The 13372-nt window shown below is 30.6% G+C and overlaps 1 protein-coding gene across 1 annotated transcript in view; it reads right to left on the bottom strand.

Annotated features, from left to right (window-relative positions):
* Window positions 1-700: 700 nt before the first annotated feature.
* Window positions 701-13372, bottom strand: part of LOC140045120 (uncharacterized) — a 38820-nt gene continuing 26148 nt past the window's right edge. Inside the window, exons 11-24 of the mRNA XM_072089874.1 lie at window positions 12725-12814; window positions 8806-8982; window positions 7911-8156; window positions 7301-7489; window positions 6912-7076; window positions 6697-6799; window positions 5528-5733; window positions 5253-5354; window positions 4784-4997; window positions 4393-4467; window positions 4162-4212; window positions 2917-3444; window positions 1713-2319; window positions 701-1392 (exon numbers count right to left, since the gene is read on the bottom strand). Of these exons, the coding sequence (XP_071945975.1) occupies window positions 2291-2319; window positions 2917-3444; window positions 4162-4212; window positions 4393-4467; window positions 4784-4997; window positions 5253-5354; window positions 5528-5733; window positions 6697-6799; window positions 6912-7076; window positions 7301-7489; window positions 7911-8156; window positions 8806-8982; window positions 12725-12814 (2175 nt within the window). The 3' untranslated portion in view covers window positions 701-1392; window positions 1713-2290. The remainder of the gene's footprint in view (window positions 1393-1712; window positions 2320-2916; window positions 3445-4161; window positions 4213-4392; window positions 4468-4783; window positions 4998-5252; window positions 5355-5527; window positions 5734-6696; window positions 6800-6911; window positions 7077-7300; window positions 7490-7910; window positions 8157-8805; window positions 8983-12724; window positions 12815-13372) is intronic.

The raw sequence follows: 13372 nt of genomic DNA, 5'->3' as shown, positions 1-13372 counted from the left end.
TACTAAAATAAGTAAAAAAAAAGTGGAATGAATCCACATAAGAGAAGAAAGTAAAAAAGTTAAATGAAAATTTAAGAAGTTATAGATGCAAAAAAGGATCTGCTGGAAATAAAAGTTTTGTAAACATTAAAGAACAAAAATATTAATATTAATGTTAAAGGATGAGAACAATATTATGTTAACAGTAAACATTTAGTAAGTAATGAGTTTAACAGAGAATATGCATTGTTAAATGAAAATGTGGTAGATGAAAAAATCAAAAACAACTATGTAAGAAAAAAATAAGCTTGTTAATGAAAATGTGTTACAGATAATATGTTTAAAAAGAGGAAGCTATGTAATCAATGTGATAATATGTAAACAAATGAATAAAACTCTTTAAATAAGTATATGTATACAGATGATTAAACAAACATTGTAAATATAATGATATGTATAGTGTATAGTGAAAAATATATGTAAAGAGAACAGTGGTATGGAAATAAAAGTGGGATGAACCCACATAAGATAAAAAAAAAAAAAAATAAGATAAAAAAAATAAATAAAAACACACACATATTTAGAAAAACTAAAGAAATTGCAAGGATTACAGTAGGAATCACAGGACTTTACAGCGGAACAGCGTAAAATCAGTCAGTCTTGGAAACTACTAAATCACTTAAACATAATACATACATAATAACAGATTGTACAAAATAAATTATATTGCACATTTTATTATCTATACAATAATACCAAATTTTGAACTATAAAAATATAAAAAATATTATTTATACATTAAGCAATTTTGGAATCGTACTTTGTCCTTTTGCCTTAGTAAATAGCAAAAATCAATGTTTCAGTGAGTTCCCCGTGTAAAATAAAATAATACAGACAATTGCACCAACTCTTTTTATAAAAAACTCCATGCTGATGGTCCCTTTATAATTGTAACTCCAGCTCATCTTATAAAAAAGTTCATCCCCTCCTCTTTTTTTATAAAATAGCTGCATATCAAATCCTTAGAATCATACCAACGTTCCAACCCCCAGTACCCTCCCCTTATAATATAACCTAATTCATATTTTTTAAGCCAGCTTTCCTTTAGTCCAACACCCAGTCCATCCCATGTTGAACAACATCCTACCCTACCCCATTCACCCGACACCATAGCACCATTTCAGCACTTACAAAAATATCCCTTATACATCAATGGTTGATCCAAACCCACTTTTAAATTGACACCCTCTTAAACATCTATTTCAAATCTATGAACATCACGGATTCGGATTGTCATATTAACCCAGATTTATTGTTGAAGTTCATCTCATCGTCCACACATGTGCATATCTGTCTTCATTTAAGTTAAGAATCACTATTTGTCCTGAGTCTAATCATGTGGTGATGTGCAACCTGTTCAGAAAATAAAGAAACGATTTATGATTAAAAAATGTTTAATTCGCTGAATTTGATGTTAAAGAATAATGTAAACAAACAAACTTTCTTGTAACAGCTATCAGAGATCTTTCACACGGTTGTTGAACAATTTTATAATTATAAAAAGAGACAAAACAAATTGAAAAAGAGGCTCCACACAGAGATGTCAATGTTGTTGAAGAAATGAAACAATTGCACATACTTGACTTGACTTGTTGAGCAGAACAAATTATCAAGAAGAATTTGTAATTTTTGTTTCACCAACATTTTTTTATGAAAATAGTACATAATATTACCTTCTAAATAACTGTCATAGGTCCTGTAAGTTTTAGTACCTTCAAATTATCAATAAATGGTTGCATATCTTGCTCACGGATTACGCCTCTTGCCTCAAGATCCATGATAAAATGCCATTTATCTTCATAAACCGTGGCCGCATTAAGAAAGCTCTTCATTGATTTTACATCTTTCTCGGTCAGTTTGTAACTAAATTTGACCAACATCCATCTGTGAGGAGCCAATTGTGAAAAGCTAATAGCTCAAATGTTTGAGAATGCTCCAATTTCCTCTTGAATTGTTGTTGCCAATCCGAAGAGTTATGTTGCTTTTATGGTTTCATAGAGCAAAGTGTAGTCCTCCTTTGTCAGATGATCTCTGTCCGTTAATAGATTGAGCAGGTTTAGTGTGCTAAATGCTTCATCAAACTGACCAGTTGGATGAATTAAGCCAACATACTCAATTAATCTTTATGTTGAGCGAAATTCAAGTTGTCATATATAACATGCTGATTTATTAATGAAGTTCATCTCATTTTCCTCTTTTAACACATGTATAAATTCTGTCTTCATTTAGGTTAAAAGTCACCCTTTGTGTCTTAAGACTGACCCATTGATGGTGTGCAACCTGTGCAGAAATTAAAGAAATATGTATTTAAAATAATGTCATAATTCAAGTGACACAACAAAACATTTAAAATGAAAAAATAACAAAGATGCCCCACACAAAAATGAAAATTTAAATGATGAAATAAAACAATTTCACATTTGAAAATTCTTAAAACCTTTATCCTTTTAAAATGTAAATGTCTATTTCTGTTTTTCCTGTTTGCTAAATGAGAGTATAGTAATAGTGTAAGATTGTTCTTAAATAAAATTGGCTTTTTTTTAGCAGCAAACAACTATTAAAACAACGTATATACAGGTATAAATACAATTATATAAAGTAATCTACACAAAACACATAAAAGATGGAGGAGCTATTTTAGAATGATAATGTTTTTCTATTGCTAAGCAACATACATATCAATCGCTTGAAGTTCAATGCACTATAAGCTGCAATTTTATTCAGTTCATTCTATAGAAAAGGCTTTATGTAACGATGGCTCAGCAACTCTAGTGCTTGTATTGTATGTTGAAGCTGGCATGAATTTTAAATAGGTAATCTGCATATACTTTACTTCCAATGACTTAATAAAATAAACTTAATAATGAAGCATATTACCTTCTAATATAACTTGCAAAGGTCTTTGAAGTTTCAGAAGCTTCAAACTGTTGATAAATGGCTGCATATTTTGCTCACAGATTTCGTTTCTTGCCTCAAGGTCCATGATAAAATGCCATTTATCTGCATAAACCTTGTGTTCCACTTTAAAAAAGCTTTTCATTGATTCCACATCATCTCCGGTCAGCTCATCACCAAATTTGATCAACATCCGTCTATGAGGGGCTAATTTGGAAAATCTAACAGTCCTTACATTTAAGAACACTCCAATTTCCTCTTGAATTTCTTTTGCCAATCCAAATAGTTCCATTGCTTTTATGGTTTCAGAAAGCAAAGTAAAGTCATCTCTGGTCAGATGTCCTCTGTCCGTTAAACAATTTAGCAGGATTGGTGTCTTTGATGCGTCAACTAACTTACCAGTTGGCAGGAGATCTTTATACAATACTTTCAGCATATTGAGTAAACAACGATCATCACACAATTGTGCAAATCCTACTTTAATTTGGACAAATTTAGAATCTGAAATTCCTACAAAATAGGGAAAAAAAAAGTTACAAAATAAGATTATATATAATATTCACAATTCACAGGACCTCTACAATACAAGTTGCAAACATAAATTATTCACTGAACATTTTGCCAACAAAACATTACGGTCATCAAAAATTAATTAGTTCATTTGGTTGGTGTCCAATTAAACCATTTTTTTAATTAATGCAGTTGAATTAATATACATTTAAATTCTACACTGCTAACATTTCATAACATATTAGTTACAAACACAATTTATATTCGGAAATTTTTTTTAAATTTTGATTATCGTATTAAATTTGATTAAAAATTGTAAATTCACTGCATGAAAACCATGTAAACGGACAATTAGCAGCCACAATGAATATTTATGTAGATACCATAAATATGACAATGAGAGAACATTCATTTGTTATAATTCTGTTTGTTTTGAAAAAGTGTGTAACATTAATTGTAAGTAGTAACGGACTGAAGTTTCAGAATGCCATCAAAATAATGTTTTCAAGACTACTTTACATTAATCTTGAACCTAAACCCAAGTTGAACAACAGAATCTTAAGATTCATTAAATGTGAAATTCTGAGATTCTATTTGAACTCATATCTACGTTTCAATTCATCTATAACGGTCTTTTTATGTTTATTGATATCATGTATTCAGTTTCAACTTATTATCTATCAATGCTTTTAAGTTTACTGAAACATTATTGTATACCTCTTTTTCTCTTCTGTTTTGAAGTAGTTTTTCGGCCTTCACAAGAGTACCCTACAAGCATTAAAAAGACTACAAATGTTAATGCACAGTTGTATTGTATCTTGTTTACATTTTTGTATGCATTATAGTTGATACAATTTTAAAATGCTTTTGATTAAATCATAATAGCAGTTAGTAGCAGTTACATTAAAAAGTTGGTAGTAATATTAAGTGCAATTTAATATTTTCAACCTGAATTCTCTTCTTCATTGGACATGTCTGCAGTTGCTGCCTTCTTTCTTTTACGGGTTCCTTTTAAAGCAGATGCTGTAATAAAGAATCGTTTTCAACAATTTAATGAAAGCACTCAGAAACTGACTGAAGAACTTGAATATTGCCACAGCATTGATATTTCAGCACATGTAAGAATACAACTTTTTATTTTCTTTTATTTGCACAACTTTGCATATCTGACAACTGAATCATTCTCATATCTACAGTTCAATAAATTCAAACCCTCATTTCTTTAAGTTATTATTGAAACTCTATATTCATTATTAAGTTGCTGTATTTTCTACATTTATCTTCACTTTTATCATACCTTGTCATGATACTAAAAAAATAACTGTATAAATATATTTACTTGTTTTTTCTTGGCCAAACGATTTACAGTAATGTTTCACATCCATTTTGTTTCTCCCACAAGGTAACTCATCAGTATCAAACTTGTCAATAGCATGCATATGAACATGTTCATTGTTTGAACAACATGTACAACGGATGTACATCTTCATGTCAAGACCACGTGTATCCTTCTGACCGAACATTTTCAGTTCTTTTTCAAGGAAACAAAGAACCTAGAAAAATATAATACTGTACATAAGTAAACAGACATATAAAAATTAGTAGAATTATCATGTTTCAGTCAGTAAGTGGAATAATCAAACCCTAAAACATCAATTGTTTAAAATCAAACAGTTTTATTTAAAAAAAAACAAGTATAGACAGTAAATTATGGAATTTGATTAATGGTTTTCAGTAAACCATATACACATAGGAACCAACAGTTATAATTATGTTGTTTGAATATTATTTTTACATCTTAGCTTTACCTTCTTGCATACTTCATGCTGTGGCTTAATGTCATCTTCTGTGCATTGGTGTCCTGAAGAACTACAGGTATTGATGATGAGTTTTGTTCTGACTATTGTTGTCTGAAATATGTTTAAAATGACTGGTAGTTTACAAAATATATCTAAAATTAATTTCTATAAAATGGTTGTACTTTAAATGTACAATAATTTGTAGAAGTGATTAAAGTTTAAAATCTGATGATGATGGTATATTAGTGTTTTAAATTAAAGCTTTAAAGTATATTCAATTATACCTGTAACATACGGCGACAGTTTATGGTAGCCACATATAGAATGACTAGATGATTGGCATCAATATTTAATTCTACATGCTGATAAGATAATTTAGGTTCAACATCTTTCATTTGAAATTTCTCGATGAATTTAGTAGCAGCACGTTGAAAGAGATCATCTGGAAGATAGCTACCACGATCAACCCTTCCTTCTCTCTGTTTAATAGCTGTAACAAATGATTTAGCAAAGGTATTACATTTTACATTATCATGGAAATAATAACTGATATAATAATAAATATTTCAAAACAACTAGGGTAGTCAAATGTGCATACAGACCTTATTTGTGAAAAATTAAAAGAATATAAAAAGTTGTATTTTAACTGTTTGAAGATTTTAAGACGCTGTCAGTTTCAAATTAAATTAAGGGAATAGAGAATAAGAAAAGATAACATATTTGGAATAAATTGGGTTTATGATGTTTTAAAGTACCACTACGGCAACAACTATTTATATCCTAGAAAAGCTACTAGAAATATTTGTTTCTATAATCAGTAGCTTAAGTAATGTTATGACTTTGTATGTACTTAAATCATAAAACAGCAAAATTTATTGTTTTAAAAATGTACTAAGTATAAGTGCAATTAGCATATATTAAATTAATTTTATATTGACAATCTTTTTTTTCATTTTGCTTATTTGTATTACTATATTAAAATGTGGCACATGGTTCAATCTATTGACTTTTTATGAATATAAAGTAAATTAAAAAACACATTTAGAAAATCTACTACAGTATTTAGGTGGTGTAGTACTAAATATTGATTAAATAAATGAATTGTTTACATTTATATATATTTATATATATATATAAACACATCAGGCATAGAACATCAATTCTAAACCGCCCGGTGATATACTGACATTTTAATTAATTAATTTGAAACGATAAAGATGAGGAAATCTGTGAGAATGAGAAAAAGTCACCCCAACCAAGACTGGAACCTGGAACCTTCTGCTTGATATGCAGATGTCCTAACCAATAGACCACTTCATTCCATGGTATTGTTCAAACTCGATTGGATAGCGACTCTTTAAAACTCTCCCTCAATTGTACGCATGCAATATATTAAATTATGAATGAATGCAAGTGAGATGCTTGTACAAAAAGAAAAATAAAAAAAAAATACCAAAATCATGAAAGAGAGTAATTGCACGCTTTTCATCAAACTCAGGTGGTGGTGAGATGCATGGTTTCAGACGCGAGAGAACATAGAAAATGTGTCCATCATTCTATAAAATAAAAAGAATATTGTGTACATTTTGGAAATTAAGATAGTATAAAGAAATATCAGTTTCAAATCATTCATGGGTTTATCATCTTATATTCATATCAAATTAATACCTTTGAACTTTTCTGTTCACACATCAGACCAAAGTTTTGCATGAGAGATGTAAAGAAGTTAAAAGTCTCATCAGAATCACAGAACTCTTTCCATAGATGTCTCAACAAACCAACTTCTAGAATACCAGTATCCAGTCTTCCCCAAGCCCTCTTCATAATTGGCTTCTGTATATATTAAAAGAAAAAAATTAATTTCAATTATTTATGAGCAATTAATTTTGTTTATACTGTTTGTATATAATTGATAATGAGATTCTTTTTTGTTTTCTATCTATCTACCATATTTATTTAAATACTATAACGCAATAAAAACTAAATTTGTTGATTTGAACAGCGGGCCATTATTAGTGTTCAAAATGATGTTTATATAGAACATTTACTCTACTAACCATTTCCTCTGGGTCTATGACAGTGATCACTGTTTTGAAAATGTCAACTAGTTTCATCAGATCTATAACTATTATGTATTTTAGTGCGTCGTCATCTGGGAAGTAGAGAATCTCTCCGATGTCATGTAAATACTCAAGCAGAACTTGTTGATCTTCTTTTACTTCATAGTCATTTAATAAATCAAAGACCTAGAAAAAAGGTTATTGAAAACCGTATTGACGTTTGAAAAAAAGTATAAAGATTCTGAACGATTGGCACTTTTTTCTGGCTGTTTTACTTTTGATTTTTATTTTCATTAAGATCAACCAGTGATGCTACAGCATTGTTAGTTTGTCAGTAATTTTCTCCTTGGGATTACTCTATCTTATGCCGCATCTTGAACTTTATTGTTGCAATACATTATATAAATTAATTGAAATTAACATAAAATACAAAACATTGCACTCAAAAGGTAGTCTTATTTTCTACTAAAGTCTACAGAAGCACAAGAAAAGATGAAAGATCTGCCTTAAAAAAACTATTTATCACCTGACACAGAAAAAAAAACATTATTACGTAACAACTAACCATCCAAAACTTACCACCTGTGTCTACTTAATATGTGCCTACCTTAGAAGTTGGTAGATAGATATCTTTTTTCAAGCTTTGAATTTTCTCGTGGAATCGCAACCAGCTTATTGGCAAAATTTGAACCATTTCATTGGCAAATTTCTGTATCTTGTTTATAATGACAGAAGCACTGCTTTGTTCGTCAACTTCCAGACTGTTTTCAATGGTAAATATAGTTGAACACACCATAGCCTCATAGGGTTTGTCTTTCAGGGCTTGCCGAATCTTTTCCTTTATTTTTGCAACCTGGAGTAAAGTGAAGGTTCCATTTTAGAATCTAATTTGTAAGTGTGTGCATGTATACTAAACTTTGTTAACAGGGGCAGAGGTTTAGACAGTCATCATGACAACTCCGCCAACTCAAGTTACTCCCTTAAAAAAAAATTAAAAAGCATAGAAAGAAAAATAAAATAAATAACCCAAAACCAGGTGATGCCACCACACTGGTAGTTCCTTGATAATCAACATGATGATTGTGGGAACTCATAATAATGAAGATGGGTTGGCCTAAATCCCATTTACGCCTTTGATATTGGGCGGAATATGAGTGTAAATAGTCGTTTGAACCATAGAATGAATGGTTTTGCTTGGTTTGGTCTGCTAATATTCATGTAAGATCGAGTTGATATGTTTGTTCTACCAAGTCACAAGTGCAATCATGCTATTTGGGCAAGATCTTCCTGGTCTGCTAGTATGAATGCAATCTGACTTTCTATAATCTCAAGGTATAAACAAAGTTTAGTAAACATTTACAATAACGTTGTTTTAATAATTTCTAAGTTTTTAATACATACCAAAACAACATTTAAAGTTGTATCAGGATAAACCAGTTTTGCAGATTATTCTGTTACATTACAAAATATATTTTTCAACATTGTTGGAGCTTTTAATTTACCCTTTGTTGCCTTTCTGCTTCATTTCCTAGGCCATGTAAATGTGTACCTATCAGTAAGACAGGAGGAGAAAGCTGTCCATCAATTATCTTTCCATCAGGTCTACTATTTGTGTATATAGAACGAATCCAGTAAAGAATGAAGTCAAGATTTGTCATTCGATGTTCATACAGTTGTTTCTATATAAAATATACATAATCATTGACAATATTAACATTTGATCTCACTAAAATTATAAACAATTCTCAATCTATTGATTGATTATTTTTATTTATCCTTTACGTTTAATATTTATGTACTGTAATATGTTTGGTCAGTTCATGCATCTTCTTTCAATGTGTGTGTTAATTTTAGTGATTAATATTGTACCTGGCACATCTGAGTAGATTCAATTTCGGTATATGCCGTTGCCTTTTCTAATGTTTTAGGCCTTGGCATAGTCATAGTCTGTTAAAAGTAGGTGTGTTATAATAAACAAATAATTAATGTTTTAATGGTACAAACAGGGAAAAGTGAAATTACTCTTACAAATAATTTCATGAGTTGAAAGATGAAATTATCTCACTCGTAAAACTATAAAATGATTTGTACCATTGCACGACTCATAAAACATTCCTATAATGAAACTGTTAAAGCATCAGTTATTGCATAACATTACTGTCTAAGGATAAGTTGTGTAGAGATATGTTTTTCATTTGAAACATTAGTAATAGTATTTCTGGTCATCTTTTAACCAAATTTTCTGTTGAATGTATATATGTGTATTTCTAAGAATTTGATACCAAATTTAAGTTTCTACGACCAGTACTTACAGAGATATGAAGATGCCTGGTATGTGGGTCAAAGGTCAGAAATGGCATTTCTGATCATTTTTCATTCATAAAATGCCCCATTAGACTGAATATAAATGCATGCCAAAATTGGCTTCCTGCAACCAGTGGTTGCCGAGATACAAGTACCGTTTATTATTTGTTCATAAAACTTTTTACCCTGACCCTTTGACACATTTTTCAAAATGTGTAACAAATAACAAAATATATATTTCGAACAATTTAAGACCAAATTCAAGTGTCTATGACCAGTAGTTACGAAGATAATACATGTCCTGTGTTGTGGGTCAACGAACAGAAATGGCATTTCTGCTTCCATTAGACTGAATATAAAATGTATACCTTCTGATAAATTTAAAATCAAAATTACCTCGCTGTGACAAGTGGTTGTTGAGATTTAAGGACACATATTATAACCTTACACCCTGACCTTTTGACCATTTGTCACATTTTCAAAATGTGTAACCAAGCCAAAAATGATTGTTTGACCACCCTAAACCAATTTCTGAAGTCAAAATCTCTGGACCTCAAAGTGCATACGAAAGTTGATCTAGCTACTAGAGTAAATATGTTTTCGTTTCTGTTGTATGCTGATGACACAACCTTAATTTACACTGATAAAAATGTAGATTCCCTTTTTAAAAAATCAACTGGAAATCTACCCAAAATGTTAACATACTTTTCTGCAAACAAACTTTCTGTTAATTTAAAGAAGTGTTGTTGTATGGTGTTCAAAAATTCACAAATACCACTAAATACCAGTACCTATTAATACCTATTGTTCAGAAACTAAATTTGTTAGTGTTTATCTGCACAGAAAACTAAATTGGAAACATCAGATTACTGAAGTCGAAAAAAAAATATCCAAAAGTTCTGGTATCATAGATAGGTTATCATCTTTCATCCCTGAAAACATACTCCGCATTCTTTACTGTTCATTAATCCTCCCTTACCTCACTGTAATATTAGTTGGGCTAATACATACCCATCCAACTTAAACAAACTGTTATTGATACAAACGAAAAACTGTAAGATACATAGCAAATGCTCCTCCCTTATCCCAATTCAAATCCTTCATTTGGTCTGCATAAAATCAAGGATATAAACGATCTTCAACAATGTGTTTTCCTTTATTCATGGTTAAACTCGCTCCTTCCATCTTAGTTTGATGATTTAATTAGTTTAAATCTTAATTTTCATAATTACAGAACTCGGAGCGCAAATCAAATACGTATTCATTTTTACAAAACTTCTTCTTTCAAACATAGCATTCAGTTCACTGGTCCAAAACTATGGGATAATGTACCTGTTCCCATCAAAAGTGCTTTATCAATGAAGAGTTTTTCTTTTAAATTGCAACAACACCTCTTCATCAAGTTATGTGTAATTATCATTCACTTATTGTACTTGTTTAAAATTTAGCTTTTTTCGGTACTCTGAAACTATAAGCTTTCATTACAGTTTTTGTCCTGTTCCCGGTTCTTGTTTAGTCATGTTTTCATTTTTAGTTTTATGGGCTGCCTCGTACAATCTTTGCTTTTTTGGAATTTTGCCTGTCTTATTTTAATCAAATTATTATTTGTTATTATGAACTTTATGAAATAAGAGAAATAAATGTTACTTTGATTGATTGATTTATTCAGGGACTGTGCTTCACATTTTACATATACTGCCTTTTTTCACAAACCATCTGGGTTCATGACAACATCCTCATGAATTGTTAAAAGTGTGGTTGATGTTAAGTGTGAATAATCAGCACTATATTCACATGTGTTCCATCTTAAGACGAATGTTTCAAGAGAATTTTTGGCCAAGGATTATACTTGAAAGAAAGAATCAAGTTAAATCCAGATCAGGTATATTTGTTGTTTGAACTTTGTCTTAACACCACCTATACTTTGTTTGCAATATGAAATTCTATAGGCAACAACATGGATGTGGTTTAGGGTAGCCAGTATCTCCCATTGTGGTGAACCGACGCACCGAACCTGAACAGAAGGGGAGGCCTACGTCATAATTTATCCAGAACTTTCAATTCAGCTATCAACAAAATTCCTAGACACTTTACTAACAGCTCCTCGACCCCATTTCTGACCAAACACTGACATTCCATCATTTAGCTTAATGTGATACGACTTGGAAAGATTGTGAAAAATCGCTGTTTTCTAACAACTAAGTCCAGTGGATTAGATTAATATCTTTTTAAAATAAATCCAAAGGCAAATAACTGAAAACATGACAATGCTGTGGGTATCAGTAAAATAAAAAACGTGGGTAAAATAAAAAATAGATAAATAAAAATAAATAAACTTATTCATTAATTTTTTAAGCAACTGCTTTGTTTAATAGAGTGAGTTTAGAATCAGTTCCACTTATTTTAAATATTACCATTAGGGAGGTTTCGCAACCTTACGAATACGATAACGAAAACGGATACGTCATACATTTGTGAAACTTTTGAGCTGATCCCCATTTCATATTCGTAAAGCGTATTCGTGTTGACGAATATCACCAGTCATATTCGTAACTACAAAACGAGTATAGTTTTTGATCTATTTTGCACATTTTGCTTTTGAATCAGGAATGATTCATGATTATAATATAATTATAGATTTTTTGAAAGTTATTTACTAAAGTAATTCACTAAAATGCCAAGTCAATTTTTAAAGTCCTCACTCGCTTTGATGTTACGCTAGGCCTAGGCAGCCAAGCAACACGTAACTTCGCTTCACTCAAATTTACCGTAGTCATATTTTGGACGCGCCTCAATATTTCGTTGCCATGCGAAACAGATTTTTTCATGGCTTACGAAAACGAATACGTGTGCGTGACGTATCCGTTTTCGTTATCGTATTCGTAAGATTGCGAAACCTCTCTATTATTACTATTATGTGAATACATGTGAGAAGACAATTACGCAATGCCATTTAAATACAGCGAGTTGTGAAGACAACAACATTTGCTACAAAACAATTAAGGTTGGATAACTTTTTTTTGCATGATATATAAATCATTTCAATTTTCTAAATCAACTATATATTTATACAGAAGTATGAAAAAAATAATACAAAATAATATTATTACTGCTTACAGTTGTTGGATTCAGAACTTTAGCTGGAGCATCAAGATCATCACAGAGATTGAATACAACACAAATAACAGCAAATGATACCATGAAGATCTACAAGATAAACACAAACTATAGAATCATTCTCAAGAAAATACAATTAATATTCTTCTAATGAATAGTAGGCAATTTCAATGTCCCTATAGGTAGTTATTGGTTCCTTATTCTTTTTATGGGCACTCCAACAGGGTGTAGCAGCCTCATAATGTTAATTATGGGTGGTTTTCAAAGCCCAGAGTTGTATATCAACAGCCTTGCATTTATCTTTACATAGAAAGGTCGTTTAGACAGTTATCAACTTTTCCTGGTAAAAGCACATGTAAAAGGAATAAGTATTAATTAACCACACATGTACATGTAGGAATGTGATCACTCCCTATCCATATGATAAGGACATTATTATAATTCCTATTGGTCAAAGAATGTGAATGGTGAAACTCTTAAAATCATTGGTATCTAAAGTTTTACCACACAGTAACATTCGTTCTTTCTGATACACATCATTTCTAGCTTGTTGCAATCTTATCTATTGTTCATCGATTTGGATCTAATATATTATTCACTTGGAAATAAATTATACAGCTATTTTACATTATATTAGTAGTTGTTTAT

The sequence above is a fragment of the Antedon mediterranea genome, chromosome 3 (genome assembly GCF_964355755.1).
Source record: "Antedon mediterranea chromosome 3, ecAntMedi1.1, whole genome shotgun sequence".
NCBI lineage: Eukaryota > Metazoa > Echinodermata > Crinoidea > Comatulida > Antedonidae > Antedon > Antedon mediterranea.
The sequence above is the reverse complement of the archived record's forward strand: the minus strand, read 5'-3'. Positions and strand labels throughout refer to the sequence as shown.